Genomic DNA, 19,340 nt, shown 5'->3' on the forward strand with positions numbered 1-19,340 from the left:
GGCAGAGTGAAGGCATTTTACTTCTTTTGGTCAACACTTTTGTATACAAAACAATGTAAGGAACCCTTTTGTGTGCATATAACAATACCAATACCGAAGCAGCCTATATGTCATTCCTATAAACGATAACTCATAAATCGGCATTTAGTTGGTCATTTTTCACACCTGAGTTACCTGTCCTTAAAACACAACATCGTAAAAGTCAATTATGAAAAATTAAATTTTTTAATGATTTAATTAAAAGTATGCATAAGTTATTATCTTTTTTGAAATTTTCATGTACCTATAAATCTATCTATGCAATGTTTTTTATCATATGTGCAGCTTGAAAAATTAGTTGAAAGGCCTACACAACTTAATGTATCTAATTCTGCGAATATTTAAATTACATGACTTCCCTCCAAGGCCTTCCAAGAATTGCAGTCATTTTCTCTTTCATAAAAAATGCAGTGGATACACATAACATAATATCTCCTATAGGTTTCTCTTCTGCAAAACCAGGATATGGTATTAATTTCTTTTTGTGTTATCTAGCTGTGTCTGACTAGAAACATGATATTAATTGCTGTCCGAGTGGATTAAATATATATCATTCCACAATTATGTATTAATTAATATACTGTTTGATCATTATTCTTTTTATATAATTAAGTGTTTGAATGTATTCATTATTATACTATACAAGCTTTTTATTTATAGAGACTCCCCATTCAAAAATTGCCAGACAAGAATTTCCTCTTCCTTCATTGACCTTGGCACAATTTTTTTTTTTCTAAAGCAAACAGGAATTTAAAAAGACCTACATGTGTTCAGAATTTTTTATAGTTACATTTTAAAGAATTTTGCCTATTCAATAATGTTTACATGGAATAATTGAGTGTGGTATGTATTTTAATTTTTTTAACCATTATTTTGATTTTTTTTCTTTCAGATTTAAAGCAAACCCAATGTGACCAAAAAATAATTATTTCATGTGCATTCTTCTGGAACGAAAGAGAAAGTAAATGCTTGAACCTCGCAAAGATGTCAAACATGTGAAAGATCATAAAAGGATTTAATGTGATATTGCATATCTTGCATAACGCATTTCAAGAATTTGTGAATTACCTGGAACATTTTAATTGGTTTAAATTTCTTAATTCTATCAATTAAAATGACGGATATAGAGGAAGATTGTCCCCCAGTATGTAGTGATAATGGTTATATATCAAATTATGGTGAGTCATATTGCATTGACTTTATTACCAATTTACAGTGCACAGTTTAAATTTAATATCATCCTTTAAATGAGCAGGAAATTTTCTTTTTGACTCTACATAGTTAAATGCCCAAATTAGTTGTTATATTATTTATGTTGTATATTTTTTTCTATTTAAGGTAATATTTTACAAAAAGTCAAAGGAAATTCCAGTTTAGACGCAAGAGTAGTCCAACAACCATATAACTCCATTCAGAGCGGTGGCCGCATTCTTGACAGAATGTCGTCTCTAGAAGTCGATGGTGTTGAAAGTATGGAAACAGATAATGATAATTTGTCCATCCAAGTCGTCAACGACAACTCAGCGTTTGAGTCTAGGGGTGGGGAACCAGGCAGTCTGTCCTCTTCTTCCCCAGTCAAAAATTAAAGCTGCTGGGCACCATCCTGGAATTAAAGCTAAACCGGCCACATCACATGGGTAATGTGCATTTTGCAAATATAGATGTCATGACATACATGACCTTTGACCTTGATAAGTGGGGTCAAGATCAAATACTAGTACGGTACATATTCCAAAATATGACCAAGCATTGGAAAAAAAAATATTGTAATTTGTATCGTTACATCGTGTACATATTTAAGGTACATTTGAAATCATTTTATAAATTAATACAATCATGTATCATTTCCTGAATATATTCTCCTTTTAAAAATATATATAATGATATTCTCTTTGCAGGTCTAAACAAACAAAACCAATATCCATGTCCCATGATGTGTTTTTTGCAACAGCTTATAAGATGGACCATCCCAAAAGGGGAAGAGCCCTTATCATCAACAACATGAACTTTGCGGATGTTAATCAGAGACCAGAGCGAGACGATTCGATCAAAGACGCCACTGCCCTGTCAAACATACTGGAGCATCTTATGTTTGAGCCCATCACCCAGAGTTGTGGGAGGAAGGAGGTCATCGTTAACGATGTATCGTCCACACAACTGGAGAGACTTATTCAAGATGGTAGGTATTTTTGTCACTGAATGAAAATGTGGGAAATCAATTATTTTGCAGGATAGCATTTATTAATACAGACTAGTTTATATTTTGTAACTTTTTGGTCTTTCACTTGCCGCTTAATTAGCTACTGTAGAAGCACAAATTTTCGTGGGGATAAAATTTCGTTGTTTTGTCATCTAGAGTAGTTTCGTGGGGATTTAATTTCGTTGTTTGAAAGTAATCCTATTCATTATATAGTCATATAAAATTTCGTGTGGGATTTAATTTCGTTGATAATTGGTAACAGCGAAATAAACGAAATTTAATCCCCCACGAATATTTGTGCTTTTACAGTATATTAGTGGTAAATGAAAAGACCAGAAAGTTACCTATTTGCACAGTAAAACACACTTATAAAGATGAAATGCTAGGTATAGATGATTGTACCTCATAAGGTAATTGATTGATTGCTCTGTTAATTTAGTTTACAATATATTTTAAATCTACAGGAAATGACTATCACTTCATTGTCAGTGTCAATTCATTATTAGGGTGTTCACTGTAAGTATGTTTTACTGTATACATCACCCGAGTACCCAGAGCGGATCTGAACCTTAATTACGGTATAGCATTTGAGGAAATATTTGAATATGATTCATTTATTTTTTAATTACAAGACCGCGGAACATTAACTGGCAAAATTGGAAATACACAGCATACGTCATTTCTATCTGTTACAATCAAAACATAGACAATGAAATGGGCGGGCACAATTCGACGCGGACGTGAGGAAAACATTGGATTAAAATTGTAGATGGAAATTCATTTTCAATCCCCTCAGCTATGCTAGAAGGCACATTATTACTCATTGACCCAGAAGACAAATAATTTCAATTTTGGTACAGTTTGAATTTTTTTGTCCAGTGTTTTAGAAAGATTAATATTTAAGGGACAAATAATTCATTTCTGTTTGGTAAATATATGTATAGAATGGAATATTTATTCAACCAATTTGGGCCCACAGTGGAACATACAGAACAATGTCCAAAATCATCTGTTTTTGCCGGGGGGGGGGGGGGGCTGAACGATTTTTAAATAAAGTTGTCCAACAGTTTTCAGTGAGAATTAGTATAAAACTCATGCACTCTTATAATACTAGAAATAAAATATATTGTCATGTTAAGCCATGCCTGACTGGACAAGTTTTTACCCCCCTCCCCTTCTAGAGTCAAATATCTCTTGAAAAATAATCTTTGTCTTCTATGATCTTTTGCGTTCTTAAAATTATAAGCTAAAACTCATATTAATGTGAACTTCAAACAATATGTATTTGGGAGTTGAAATTAGTTGATTTTTGGATCATACATTCACTCTTTGCTTTGAAAACAGCTCAGGTGGATTGAAAATGAATTTTGATCTGCAATTTCAATCCGATGTTTTCCCCACGTCCGCAGCGAATTGTACCCGCCCATTTCATTGTCTATCACTGAATGTTTTGATTGTAACAGCATACATGTTAACCTATTGTGATGAAAAAGAGGGAGATTCAGACTTGAAAAGCGGTAGCATTGCGCGCGTGTTGTTTAACGCTTGGATTATCGATATTGTTCATGTAATATACATGTATATTATAAGCCTTGAATGAAATCAGGTACCTACACTAATTAATCTTAAATATCAACAGCAAAGAAGAAGACAGAAACACCTTAAGTTTGACATAAATTGTACAAATTCAAATATTTTTCATGCTCATCATTTTGCTTGGATTGGCTGCTTTACTTAGCCTTTTGAAGAGTGATCTTTGCTGAAATAGCCTAGAAGCAATAATTCTGAATGTTCATTCAGTTTTTAAACAAAACAAATGATGGCATGGTTTAATCTAGATCTAACACAAGTTCGTATCTTTCGTTATACAAATCAGATTTCCCGCGATGATCGAAAACGAAAGTAGAGATGTGCCACATGGCTTGGTCAATCGAGTGATTTCTATTGACTTTATTGATAAAGTTGTGAGCTTCTGTGCTTTTAAAGACGATGTCAAATGTTTTCATCTAATTCTTAAAAGCTGTATCTCCTTTTTCATGGCAGGGATGTTGATTAATTTATCGTAACCAATGTAATCACTGGTAGTCTTATGTTGTTGTCGTTGTCAAATCCGTGCTTGAAATCTATGTACAAAAAAAGCGTTTGTATGATTCCGAGTCAAATCACGCGATATCTAGCGAGATTTTATGAGAGTGGCTTCAAAAATGGATACCCAAGCGAACCAAAAATACTTTAGACGCAGCTTTTGTAGAAAAGCGGTAGATTTCTGAATTAAATCGGTAGGCGGGAGATGGAGTGAAAAAGCGGTAGACTCCCGCCTAAATCGGGAGAGTTAACATGTATGGTAACAGATAGAAATGATGTAGGCTGTAATGCTGCTGTATATTTCCAATTTTGCCAATTAATGTTCCGCTGTCTTAATACTTCAGAAGAAAATTATCACTCGGCACACCTCAGCAGATTACATCATGTTTGATGTACATGTAGGGTACCATAGTCAGCAGAGGTGGGCCGAATGAAAACTAATTTAACAGTCCTGTAATCTTTTAATATTTCTTTTTTATTTTTAGCCACCAATCCTGAACTGAATGACTACAGCGACTATGATTGTTTTGTGATGGTTGTTCTTAGTTATGGGATAGATGGCGCTATAATGTGTCCCGACGGAAGCACTGATAAACTGGTTCCTGTTGAAAAAGTCATAGAGCCATTCAAAGCTGACAAATGCCCCTCCCTGGCCTTGAAACCCAAACTGTTCTTCATGCAGGTAATATTTCAAAAAGATAATAATAAAGTTAAAATTAAATTTCAATAAGAGTTAGCAATTGATATGTATCAATCTAAAAGAATTAGATTATAAAACAAATTTTTTTACAAACAAGAGAGCAAGAGAAGTTTTGATATGGAGGAACATTCAATTTGATACCTCAAAAGCATAGAATATATGTAGTACATTTAAAGGAAGACAACTCTTAATTAAATATGACAAATCAGATGAGCTTTATACCCTTTTCCACTGCACACTAACCAGAACAGAAAAGGCTTAGGTTATTTGATTGAAAAATGGCTTGATTTTTTAAAAAATTTATTGAGTGAGTCAAATAAATTAATTAACCATTGACAATATCAGTAGCTTTGACTCTGTCTGTTCACACTTTTTTTATATTCTCTCTAGAGAAGTGGACAGGCTTTTGCTTAGAGAAGTGGATGTAGGCGAAAGCCTGTCCACTTCTCTGAAGAGATTTAAGGAATATTTTTAAGTTTTGTGTGAGTTATTGGTGCGTGAATCACACAGACTAGTCACGTAGGCATATTTAATGAAGCGCGCTAGCGCTTCATGAAAAATATACCTATGTGCAAGTCTTTGTGATTCACACACCAATAATTCACACTAAACTTAGAAACATTACTTATATTTATATTTTACATGATTGAAAGCAACTAAAATATACTCAATATTTGAATTTCTCGCTGCCCTTTATCGTTGCATTTTTCCCAACGTTGCTGTAGCCTTATTGTGACGTCACGTTAACGCACGTTTCTCCTTGTATATTTCTATGCGGGAGTATACTCGAAAATGGTTTTCAAGTCAATTTCACAGTTGGCTTACTAGAAAAACACAGCAAATGTGAATATTAAACTTTGCACAATTACTCTTCAGTACTCATATATTATTTTATTGTGATGGTATATTGTATGTATTTCAGTTGTGTCCAGCCTTCACATACAACATTGCCGACTCTCTGACAGGAAGTGGTGCCACACCGACGGAACCTGAGATCCGTAAGATCCCAACAGATTCCGACATACTTGTACAGATTTCTACAATACCAGGTGATATTACTGTAGAATTACGTATTTTCGTAGGGTCAAATTTTCGTGGTTTGAGGAAAAATTTTGGGTTCAAGGGGATTGGATTTCATGGGTCAAGAATTGTTAATTAGCTATGTGTATGATATTTTACATTTTGTTGTGGACATGAATTTTGGGTCTCTTCATTCCTCAATAACAAGGAATATTAATTAAACACCCATGAAAATTGTGATTTCATAGGATTTGAATTCTCACCCATTTTTAAAAGGATTTTACAATAGTTAAAATGTTTAGTTAAAAAACATTTAATTTGAATTCCATTGAAATATTTTCAGATACTGTTAATCAAGGATTTCAGGAAATTGATTTTGGGGAAAGTGACTTATTCATTTACCCAAATAATATATTGAGTCTTACAGCCCTTGAAAATAATTTGAAGATGAAGATTTGCTGGTAACTTTTTTTTTTTTAAGATATTCTTTAAATAAAATGTAATAATTTTTTAGGATCATACAGCTGGTATGACGATGACAATGCTTTGTCTTGGTACATCGAGGGGTTGAAAGAAACATTACAGAAGAACTGTTATGATCCCCTACGGAGAGGTCAAAAGTCACGGGAAATTTACGACATTCTTCTCCATGTAAACAGACTTTATCTCACTAAACTCCGAGACCAGGGAATCAGTCCAGGCAAGAGTTATTCCGCGCCGGCAGTGACTTCAACTCTGACAAAAGACCTATATTTTTTGCCAAAAAGCAACAAGGGTTTATAGATCTATATATGATCTTGTTTTTATTTTTAACACTAAAATGTATATTGGCAGCAACATGAGTGTACTGGGCTACAATGTTTATTAAAATAAACAATTATTTCAAAGTTGTATATATATGTATATAATAGACAATATATAATTGTGTTGTTGTGAATTTTACATGTATGATTATCTTGTTAAGACTTAGACTTTTTTTTAGAGTTTATTATTATTATGATAATTAATTTTGTTTATTTTTCCCCACTTTCTTGAAAGTGTAGGAAAAAGAATTGTCAGTCTGTCATAAAATTTTAACCATACTGATTAGTTCTGAATGCAAAAAGATATGGCTTTTATATCTAAGGTTTATTATTACTAGCATGTGACTAGATCTTTCACAAAGTAAAAAGATTTTAGACCCCATAACCCTGACCTTGAAGTTGACCTAATTCATGAAAATGTGAAAAATCAAATTACTATCGCTATTCATTCAAAACAAGTCAAAGGTTAAACTTTAAATTTCAAAAAGAAGGTCAGACTTCAAGGTCAAAGGGACAAAACTGTGCACAAGAGAATGTGGTTTGCAAGGGAAACAGTTTGCATTAAGAAAGCCTTTGCATTATTCATTCAAAATTCTAGTCAATGTTAAAGTTTTCAAACGTATGTCAAACTCTAAGGTCAAGGTAGAAGGGTCAAAATGGTTCATCTTCTCATTACGAACATGTATATATGAAAGCCCTGGCTCCAACTTTTATTGAAAATTGAAAAAAAAGTTAAAAAATTTTACAAAGGGGTCAGACTCCAAGGTCAAAGGGTAAGAAATACCAGGGTATATGTTTCCAAAAAAAAAATCTTGCAACAGCTAGGGGATATGCCAATATGAAGTATTAAACCCTTAGCACTTCCCATTCATATGTTCTGGCCAAGGTTAAAGTTTAGTAAAAATCAAACTCAAATCCAAAGTAAAGAGGTGTAATATGTAAGTGTTCAAAGAAAGGTCTTTATCAAAAGATATACGTCACATGAAATATGAAAGCCCTAGCTCCAACCAATCAAAAGTTCTTGGCAAGGTTAAAGTTTTTGCAGACAAACACTGAAAGATAAATAGATCCTCCCCCCCCCCACACCTCTTATCCAAATTTGGCTGCCTAATCACACATTACCAGTGTTTGTTGTTATCTGACAAGATGGATTAAGAACATAACAAAGAAAAAATTGTTACATGCATTTATTTATTATATATTTTTTATAGCTATGTATACATGTATGTACTGTTTTTAACGATTTTATCATAACATTGACCACTGAAAGTTACATGTATTTATCTTCACAATCAACATTGTACTATAAACTAGCTACATGTACATTGTACTTAAACATGAAATCTGATGGAACGAAATCAATAGATACAAGCCTTGAAAACATTTTTCCATTCAAATGAATCAAACTTTAAATACAGTAGAGGTGGTATCTTAACCTTAATGCAGAGCCCCGGTTACTCTTTATTGACTACCCAAAATTTTTGAACAATTTTGATTGAATTATGAACAGCAAATTATCATTTCCCTGTTGAGACTGGGAGATGGTTTGGAATTCCCAAAAATGTTAAAGTTAAAACTTTGTAACATGTGTAATAATGAACTAATGGACATCAAACAGATGAGCATCACTAAATTTTATATTGTCAATTTTGTTCAGCATTCAGAAAAAAGTATCTACCCAGTAAATATTGTAAAAGACCAAATTTTTACAAATTCTCAGACTCCAAGGTGTTCATTAACTTATGCAGTTACAAAGATAGAGTATAAGAATTATTCTGTCCTCCATAATTATTTTTGTTAGTTACTTTATAATTTGAATGCATTTCTGCATGTATTATGTATTTTCATTTGCGTCTTATATATTGTTTTTGTATATACTGTACATAGAACCTCATGTACATTAATTGGTTTGAGAGAATACTTGTAAACTTAAACAAAGTTCACATACAGATTTCTCAATTTGTATACAATTTGTTTACAATCAACTAAACCTAGTTTTTGCAGAATTTTAAAACCATTATACTTAGTTTTGCAAACTAATTTACTAGTTCAATAGACTAATTTTTCGAAAAATTGTGATGCAAAGTATATGTTTAATTTGATTGATTAAAACATTTTATGTTAAAAGAATGGCATCTTTCTGTACAGTACTTGCAGACAACAAGCCCCTAAATGTTAAACAACTATCCTTTGCGACTATTTGTCACAATAACCTGACTGTATTCAACCCTAAGCTAAAAATGGGATTATGATTATATTTGCACAGCTTGTTTAGTAATTTTGATTCCTATTAAAGCTCACAATTTGCAAAAAAGCATTCAGAAGTTTTTTTTCTTCATAAGTACAACACTGGTATACCCTACTGATCTATGCCTAAAACTATAATTTTCTGTTAACATATACCGATGCATGTATACAACCTTTAAAGGAATGACTGATCATTCAAAGAGAGGAAGTTATAAATTCATCTTTAAAATCCTTGACTGGACTTCTTTCCTAATAAAAGTCATAAGATTTTATAAGAGATGAAACTGCCTGCTACCTGTTTGCACCTTAGGTACTGTAAAATGTTACTTTTATCCTCAAACTGCCATATTGTTGAACACATTACATTGCTCCATTTATCAAACATTATTGATTCTATTTATTGATTTTTATTCATTTACAACTATACCTCTTCATTTATGCATTCAACAGCTGTTCTAAGCAACCTGGGTAAGCAAAGCAACATGAGCAACCGATACGCATGCGCAGTAATTTTTCTATAAACTTTGGGATACAGATAAAGCAGATAAGACCGTGTTGCCTTGTCTTAAAGATGTTATCAACTTATTGTAGAATACTTTTTTCTTTCTCACACTTTAATAGCGGGAGAAAACGTCATATCATTTTTTTTAAAAAGACAGAAATATCGCTTTAGCAATTTCAACACCCTTGCTAATATAATGCCAAAAATAAATCCTTTAAGAATTCTGCTTATATGGAGTATATCCGTCTTCTCTATGATTGAATTCTTCTGTAATCTTCAATTTGGAAACCAACGATTTCTGTGAGGGAGGGATACTTTAGCTGAAACGAAAAAAATAATTGCTTTGGAAAAATTAGTATACTAAGTAAACTTATGATTTTATCTTACATTTTAACGCATGTACATAGTTATGCATTTTTAAAGACAAAATTTATGTCAAATTTTAAGGACATCTTTTTCAAACCAATTCTGTACAATCTTCAGTAACCATTAAACCGTGATTTGTGGATAAAAAATCTACATTTTGTCTATATTTTCGGAATTCGATATATGGAAAATTGATATCCAGATATACTTACCTTGTCCTTTAATGTCATTCGCAAAATTACTCTGTTAAAAACATTCTGATTTTAGTCATTGTATCCTTAAATACTATGAAACATCTTCGCTAGCCAAGGGTTTCCGATCCGATATCTAGCGAGGATGACTATGAAGTTGACATTTAAAAATTGCTCAAACCTGAGTTTCTTCTTGACAATACCTATGTAGGTACATGTATTTATGGTTTCCATTTGATTCGATACTGAAGGTAAAATTCTTCATACGAACAATTTCTTAAACAAGGAAAGCTATTGACAAAAAGTTGATGAAACAAGGACATCAACTCTTAGATTAATTTAAAATCAACATTTCGCAAACAAGGAGTTATCAAAGCTCAAAAGTCGAAAAAGACGTCAAAAAATCTACAGACTTTCAGTATAGATTTGCATCATTAACACCGAAAATCGACAGATTTTTTCGCTTGCCTAATTATAACAAGGAGTGTGTTAAACAGGTCAACAAATATGATTACTCCTCCATGGCACCTGATCCCACCTCTGATTTTTAAATGGTCCGTGTTTGCACTGCTCCCAGTTTTTATTATTTCAATGACTTTTGAGCTTATTTAATGTTTGTTATATCCATATATCATGCATAATTTTAACTAAAGTTTAAGTAAAATAAAATATACCCATCCGCAGAATTATTCTCATACTTTCTAAGAATGCTTGGATATTTTGTTATAATTATCCTATTACATAATTATGCCTTTCACACTTTCTTCCTCAAACTACTCTTACAATAAGCAGCAGCCTATCCATTAAAAATGTTTATTTTCATGCGAAATTATAAGTCCAAATAGGAGTTTTTGGTTCCTTTATCTCTTCCTGTATTTTTTACAATAGCCAACACTTATCCTTACATATAAGTTTACGTTTCCGATTTTCTCAATTGGGGCATTAAGGGGAATTTTAAAAATCTGCAAAAACATGTTTTCTTGAACCCCTCTTAAAATATTGAACAAGAATTGACTCATCTTTTTGAATATGATTGATTTGACCTTGTATATGTGCAATGAAATTTTGTAATTTTGGTTTTTACACAACAGGAGGGAGGGGACTTTTTTTTTATACAAAAAACTGTTTTCTCAAACCCTACTTATATTTTACATAGCAGTCAAACTATGATTTGGATGGCGATTGGAAACGTCTCCTAAATGTGTAATAAAATTTCAGAATTTTGGTTTTTACCCTGGGGGTGATGGGCTCAAAAACATCGTTTTTAAGCAAAAAACCTTATTTTCTGAACTTCTCTAATAGTTGTCATGTTGTAAGTTTTAGGAATTTACCGGGTGACTGTAAATACGAAATTCGCAACATGATATAAATTCTATATTTACTGCCACCCGGTAAATTCAAACTTTACAACATGACACAGATATTGCAGTATCCCATGCAATAAGGTTTCAGAGTTTGAAGGAGAGTGGGGGTCAAAAAATTAACCGTCAGCTATAACTAATTTTTAAGGTCACCTGAGTAAACATTTGAGCATTTTCAGCTTCTTCTCTGCAACCACTCACCCAATTGCAACCAATTTTGGCATAAAGGGGAACAAAAACTGTGAGTTTCATGGTCCCTGCCCCCCTGAGGCCAGAGGGGTGGGGCCAAAACCACTAAAATTAATGCAATCTTTAACAACTGGTTTTAAAGAGGAAATGCATTTTTTCTTTGTTACTCTGATCTACCTTTGGGTATCAAGTAACCAAAGAAAGCAAGATAAGTGTATAGTTACGATAAGCCATGGCGCCTCTTTCAAAATTGTGATTTTCATGGCCTTCGGTTTAAAACACGAACCAGTTCAATGGTTGAAAGCTGTTACATGATACTCAGGTAACCTATAAGGCTCGGTGGCCTCTTGTTCAGGTATGATATCTTAAGCTATCAAACTGTCATTTGACAATAAAATAGACTTCATACAATATAGTTTAAAATTTGAATGACATTTTTTTTTTTTATTAAAACCGGTTTCTAGAAAATCTAAGAACTACGAAGGGTGATCGAAAAGTTCGCGAACTAATTGAATAACTTTCAGAAAAAGAAATGATATACGGTATTTATGCAGAATCCAAACTTTTCCTATACATGTGCAACACAGGCACCTTACATTACTTATTTTTCTTCTAATTAAAAAAATTATTAGGTAAGGGGAAATTTTTTTAAGACAAGAAAAATAAGTAACGTCAGGTGTCTGTGATTTGCAACAAATTCTTGGAATTTTTTACCCTGGATGGAGTCTAAAACCTTTTTTGGAAAGTAATAGCTTATTCCTACATTTGAGTATGATTTGAAATGACTTACAGATGGACAATAAGGCTTTTATATTTAGCTATTCATCTAGGGGAAAAAATCAATGTCTTTTTTTGGATGTCATTTCTAGTAAAAGACAAGAGAGAGAAAGAGAGAGAGAGAGAGACTAAAATGGTGAACCTTGACCTCAAAGTTTAACAAGAAAAGGATCCAGCCTATTTCGTACTATTACTCAGTCAATGTAGTTTCATGCAAGACAGATTAATAGCAAGATCAAATTTATAATTTGTTTAGTTTTTTTAGCAATAAGTTTTGTTGTGGAGAGGACGTATATAGGCAATGCCTGCTGTCCAATCCTGTTATGTTTATACATAATTTAATATTGTTTTAAATTGCAAAAATGTTTTGTACCATGCTACCTTAAGTAAAATGATAATAGAATAGAATGAATATCTAGGTACAATTGTCAATTATCTTGAAGGTTGACCAAAATAGCTGCTAATATTCATACACAGTACAGAAAAAGGTATAAACTAAATACAGAAATTACTAAGACATCCAATATATGGAATAATACACACTTGACCGATAAATGTAGGAACAAGGGAACTAAACATAGAGAGCAAAATAAATATATGCACTACATTTTGATATTTCAAATGCTATATCTTGAATTGAAATTTAAGATATAATTCCTACCAGCATTAATAAAAAGGTATATAGGTCCAAATATTCGAAATAACAGTGTGATATTAAAGTCCTTGTGGCTTTATAATTACTGTAAGCTTAGAAAACAGGGGCATCGAATGTGTGATTCCTTCATAAAATGTAAAAGACACATTTCATTCATACTATATTACATAAAGAGCAAAATAAATATATGTACTTATCAAAAACCATTGAAATTAAAAACTGATGCACTATTGTATGTATCTTAGTGTAGTCTACTTGTGTGCCAACTTATATCTTAAGGAATTTCACAGAAAATTCTATTTTTAGTAAATGGTAACACCGTTCATAAATCAGAAACCGATGCACTACCAGCATTATATGAAATCAGACCAAAAAGCGTTTTTAAAGAAAAGAAAATTCTATTTTTAGTATATAGTCTACTTGTGTGCCAAGTTATATTGAAATAACAGTGTGATATTGGCAAAGTTCATCGAAATTAAAAACCGATGCACTATTCTATGTATCTTGGCTTTATTTGTGTGCCAAGTTATATTGAAATCAAACTAAACTGGCAGTCGTTTTTAATGTGAATTTCCTAACCATAAACCGTTCATCTAAATTGTAAAATACACATTTCATTAGTGTAGCCTACTTGTGTGCCAAGTTATATTGAAATCAGACCAAAACTGCAGAAGGAGTAGCGTTTTAAAGGAATTTCACAGAAAATTCTATTTTTAGTAACCATGGCAACACCGTGATTGATGCACTATTCTATGTATCTTAGTGTAGTCTACTTGTGTGCCAAGTTATATTGAAATCAGACCAAAACTGTGGAAGGAGTAGCATTTTAAAGGAATTTCACAGAAAATTCTATTTTTAGTAACCATGGCAACACCGTTCATCGAAATAAACTTGTGTGCCAAAGTATATTGAAATCAGACCAAAACTGTGGAAGTATATAAAGGAATTTACAGAAAATTCTATTTTTTAACCATGGCAACACCGTTCATTGAAATTAAAAACCCATAGAGTCTACTTGTGTGCCAAGTTATATTGAAATCTAGCGTTTTGAAAAATTGTTTACAGACAGACGGACAGACAGACGGGAGCAGACGGCAAAATAAAGCGGAAAATATCCTTTATCAGTATTTTTCAATGGTTTTAAAAATACAGTAAAACTCGTTTAGTACGAACACGGATATAGCGAAGTCACGGATATAGGTCCCCGGCAAAAATGATTTTTGTGAAGATTAAAAATAATGTATTTTACATCTTTTATAACGAATTTTCATATATCTCAAAATTTGATATTATGAACCTATTTTCACAAAATATTTGTATATAACATTCAATTCATAATAAAACCTTACTTTTTCAAAGTAAGATATTGCTTCCCTAATCTATTTGGTATAAATTCTTGAAGGAAAACGTGCATATTGCGAATTCGCTATATATAGTTATACGAATTCATTATATGAATATAACGAAAATATAGATTAAATTAGAACTTCACTATAACCGAGTTTTACTGTATGATCAAATAATAAATTTCCTAGAAAACAAGAAAAAATATTTAGAACATAGTTTAATGCAAAGAAAACATTTTCATAAAAAGAATTCTTCGTGTTCTAAAAAGAGTGTCACGTCTAGAAAAGTGTCTGTGCTCTTTTTAACAAATATATCATAATAGCTAGATATGAAAAAGCATATTTTTACATCAATGCGTCAGTATATTTATTGATTTCTTTTGAAAAGTTTTGACGCAAATTGCGCATTAAAATGAAACGATAAACACAAAGTGCATGAAATTTATTATGGCATGGCTAATCATAAGGACGGATTTTATATGAAAACAAATTAATATTTCCATAAAAAACAAAAATAAACTCTATGACAATAATTATATATGATGCTACATTTCATTTTACAGTCATTACTTACGATGCCCTTATTTTTTCATACAAAATCTGCGTAGAACAATTTTCTTTTCCAGTGTTAAATAGCTAAAGTTAAATTTAGTTATTAATAACTATATTATGATTTCTACTTAATAAAATTAATTCTCGGGTTTTTCGTTTTTTCTACTCTTCTTCAGTTCTGTAATATAAATCTACCACATCTTGCTATTAGCACATAGAGATAGCACCAGCATATATCAGGAAAGTACGTCTACAAATATAATCAGGGGTTCACTAGACAACATTGCAGTGTTCCACCACAAAAGCTTTGTAGGTGTGTATATGTAAGCAAAAAATAAAATCATTCAAGAAGAAGGAGAGAAAGTTACTAGGGATTCAGCACATTTGTGGTCTACGTCACACAACAAGGAATGCCTACGTCATGAGATGACGCAAGCTCTAGATCGCTGTACTGCACGAGCCTTGGCCACGAACCTTGCAACTTGTAGTGCTGTTCCCATGCTGTTCTTTCCTGTCACTACCGAACCGTCCGTAGGAAGTCCATTAGCAGTTCTCGCTAAATGCCTGCTGGGAAGGGACTGCAGAAACTCGACATTTTCTTCGTACTCTGGATCTGCAATGGTAAGAATTGTTAAACTACCATCAACTGCTCCTATAACGAGTGTTTCTCCTTCCATCGTTCCTGTCATAAACGTCACTTCCGCATGCGCTTTAAAGTTGGCGATCCTTTTTCCGTCGGATATTCGGAACACACGTAGTGTACGATGACCAGAATGATAATAAACGACGTGTTTGTCGTTTTCTGTGAACATGACGTCAATACTAAACACACCCTCTGCTACTCGTGGAATCAGTGTTCTGACAGTTTTCCCCGATTTCAGATCTAGGAGTTCAAGTCCACCTCGATTTGGGGCATACAGACCGGTTTTCCCGGTTTTCATGGCCATTCCATTCCATCTCATGACGGACCTTACAAGTGTCTTCTTCTTCAAATCAAGAATGTTTCCCTTCTCCTCGTCAATAATAACAATTTGATTTGTGTCATGAGGCATTGGACGAATCCCGGTCAGTTCTTTGTAATTTGTGTACTTCAGCTGTAAATTGTATAGATGTGTTCCTGTTTTTGCTTGGTAAACACCCAACACATCTCCGCTCTTATCAGCACATGGTAGTGCAAGAAAATTGCCCTCTTTCGTGAAGCAACCTCCTTTGAAGGTTCTGTAGTTATATTCGATTGTGAAGATTGTTTCACCCTCAGGAAAAGTATATGCTTTGCATAGGCCCTTATTCCCAATCTGTTTAGATATTGCTATCACACGCATGTCCTCCTCAGCAAAAAAGAGAACAGCAACATCTTTTTGCATGATGGACTTGAACGCATTTTCTTGATCAACTTCCCAGAAGAGCAGTTTTCCAGTTTCTGCCGCTACGACATTTTTGCCATCTCTTGTTATTTTGGCTAAAGTTACTACTGCTCGTGTTTCTAATGTGTGCACCAATTTACCTGTGTTGAGATCCCAAACTCCAACACAATTTCTACTCGTCGTCACACCGTATGGACTCTCCTCTGACAAGTGAATGAATTCGATTGGCTTCTCTAAGCGATCTATGGAAAATACATCCTCCAAGATATTGTCAAAGTTCCAAACTTTTATAGTCTTGTCAATGGAAGATGAAATGATCTTATTTCCACCTGAAGTCACGGCATCAATTGAGATGATTCGACCGAAATGGGCGTCTAAAACTTTCACCAAGTTTCCTTGTTTGGTATCCCAGACGTACAGATTCTTTCTAACCGCTGCAACAACAAAATGGTTATTCTTTGTGAAGACGACGAGAGAAAGAAGGGGATTCTTGTTTGGAATATTTCTTGTACGTGGAGGAAGACTCAATTTTACCAAGGAATCTTTCTGAACATTCCATAGTTTGAAGCCATTTGCAATTGTTGCAACAAGGTAGCTTTCATCCTCTGACAAAGTAAGAGAGAAAATGGCATCGTAATTGTCACCTAATGTACGATCGTATTTCCATGCATCGATATCTCTCTTGTAAACAGCAACAGCATAGTCACTGATAGCTATGCAAGCGTACACAGTCATTTTGTCTTTCGACACGGCCACAGCACTGTGGAATTCAAATGGCGCCACGGACTGATCATGCACTTCGAGCGCCATGTCAGAGTCAGCGTCGGTCCCACTCTTGACAATCAAGTATGTCTTACTGTCTGTTCCAAACTCCACTGAGAGTAAGGGCATTTTAAGTTCGATCACGTGACTTGAAATGAATTTGCCATTTATCTTATACAGATACCATAACGAGGTCGTCCATGTCGCGATGTGCGTTAATGAAATGCACGTTCCAATGATTGATTCATCCTTACCTTTAATTTCTGGGCTGAGAATAAGAAAATCGCCCGTCATGATTGTACATACAACAACCTGATTGTTGTTGGTGTAACTGACTGCGTATTTGTCATTTTCACTGATAACAAGATTTTGCATTATACCCCCAATACCGGGAACGACCTGTCGGAATACATCACTTGTACCGAGATCCCATATGATGAATTTATTTGATACTGAGACTAAGTACTTTCCATTGGACGTTGTTCCAATTCCAAATGGTGCGAAGGGGTGACCTTCTAAAGAATATTGCAAGGGTCCACCAGGGGTATGAAGGCAATGATGTGCTGGAACTAAAGCGCAGTGTTCTAAGCCATCACTATCGCACTGCTGAATAAGACTTCGTATATTTGTGTTCTGTTGGTAGTAAGGCAGAAGTCTACCAATGATCTGTGGCCCTAACATATCTGGATAGTGACTCAAAATCGAACTGGACAGCTTAATAGCGTCAGCGATCAATTTCGCATCTTTTTGGAACACATGATCCATAAGGTCTTCAAAGTCTGCTAGGACACTTTGTAACGGCATGGAACTCAGTTTTGCGTGCAGAAAACCGTAATTGAATAGGCAGTGATTGTAAAGCTCTTCATATTGGTGGGAGCGGATCAAATGAAACGGAAGCTCGTTGAGTTTTCGTAAATTGTATCGAATAACGTCCCCTTGCTCGTTGTAAAAGGCTAATGGCTGTTCTGGCACCTTTCGGTCGCTTTCTCCATTAAGATCTGCTAAATGGAACATTCTGCGTTGCGCTTCCGAGTACGTGAATGGCTTCGGAACACCACCTCCCCAAATCCCGAGGAAGTATTCTGCAATGTTTGCATGCATCCCACTGACAAAATTCAGGTTTTTGAAATATCTTTCCCTTGATGCTTCGATAAACTGTCTGTGGTACCAATTGATGACATTTACGCCATCTGCTTCTCTTTCACTCAGGTAGTGCGGGAGATCGCTGCGAATTCGCGTCCAAAGAAGAGGCGGAATACGACGCACAGGCGGTAAATGGTACTGGTAAACGTCGTTCAGGACTTTCTCGTCCAAAGATAGCAAGTCTTCCAGCTCCGACTCTGACAAACCGCTTTTGGCGGCCGTGATGTAACCGAGCGCATGCGCAACAAGAGTTTTTCCATGCTGGTTCTCAATTCGGTCATACAATTTGATAATTGTGTCATGAATTGTGAAATTCAATTGCGTCTGCTTCAAAGGTGAGTAGGACTTCCATCGGCATATTTCATCAAACACAAGTTTAACATACAGAGGCAAATTACATTTCGATAGAGCTTCGTTAACAATCTCCCATTGTTCTGATACAATGTCTCTATTGGCGTTTTTCAACCAGAACTTTAAAATGGTACCACCTAAATTTTCTCCTAATGGAAGAACCTGAACGAAATTTTCTGGCACTTCTACAAGAGCTTGTAAGGTCTCCAGCAAGTTGTACATGCTTGGAATCGTGGACACAATAAGTTTCACATTTTCAGGAAGGCTAGTGGGAAGCCATGCTAGAGAGTGGCCACCGTCTGCCCCCGAGAGCTGATCTAATGAATCCAGTATAATGTTGAGGGGTCGCTCGGCAGTGGCAAATGTTATAAGTTTCTTGAAATGTTGCACTAATGGTGAAAGTTCGTCTGCTGGGATTTCCTCTTTGGGTTGGCCATAGATGAAGGCGATTTGATTGCACAGACTGACAAGAAGTGGGATAACACTAGAACTGTTTGGTGTTGTTCCCAGGAATCTTAGAACGAGTACAGGTTCTGACTCCTCTGGCCACCACGTAACTGACTATGAAAAGATAAAAACAGAATGATAAAAAGAAATATAATTCTGCTCATACGAATTTTTAGACTCCCTAAAGGTTTCAAGGTTCCAGGGAAGATACAGGTAAAAACATGAATGGAAATTTCAGAG

At 34.2% G+C, this 19,340-nt stretch overlaps 2 protein-coding genes across 5 annotated transcripts in view; one reads left to right on the forward strand and one right to left on the reverse strand.

Moving 5' to 3' along the window:
* The first annotated feature begins 931 nt into the window (after positions 1-931).
* On the forward strand, positions 932-9,161 carry LOC134269311 (caspase-3-like). 2 transcript variants are annotated; one of them, XR_009992551.1, is made up of 7 exons: positions 932-1,217; positions 1,378-1,676; positions 1,938-2,218; positions 4,810-5,006; positions 5,947-6,073; positions 6,559-7,382; positions 7,635-9,161. XR_009992551.1 is itself a non-coding variant. In XM_062751510.1 (6 exons), exons 2-6 carry the CDS (start codon positions 1,498-1,500, stop codon positions 6,825-6,827), a joined length of 1,053 nt encoding a protein of 350 aa, XP_062607494.1. In that variant the 5' UTR covers positions 932-1,217; positions 1,378-1,497; the 3' UTR covers positions 6,828-9,161. The 2 variants fall into 2 exon arrangements, 1 of the variants encoding a protein (XP_062607494.1); XM_062751510.1 differs by having other exon boundaries at positions 6,559-9,161.
* Positions 9,162-9,498: 337 nt separating this feature from the next.
* The window catches only part of LOC134269289 (NACHT and WD repeat domain-containing protein 2-like), a 35,703-nt gene continuing 25,861 nt past the window's right edge, over positions 9,499-19,340 (reverse strand). For 2 of the 3 annotated variants that reach the window (XM_062751490.1, XM_062751494.1), the window contains one exon: positions 14,909-19,214. In XM_062751490.1, the coding sequence (XP_062607474.1) occupies positions 15,453-19,214 (3,762 nt within the window). In that variant the 3' untranslated portion in view covers positions 14,909-15,452. Of the gene's footprint in view, positions 9,917-14,908; positions 19,215-19,340 lie in introns of those variants that run through there. The other variant, XM_062751501.1, reaches the window with a different exon arrangement.

This window comes from Saccostrea cucullata, unplaced genomic scaffold (genome assembly GCF_032062105.1).
Source record: "Saccostrea cucullata isolate Sc308-1 unplaced genomic scaffold, CSIRO_AGI_Scuc_v1 ctg712, whole genome shotgun sequence".
Taxonomy (NCBI): domain Eukaryota; kingdom Metazoa; phylum Mollusca; class Bivalvia; order Ostreida; family Ostreidae; genus Saccostrea; species Saccostrea cuccullata.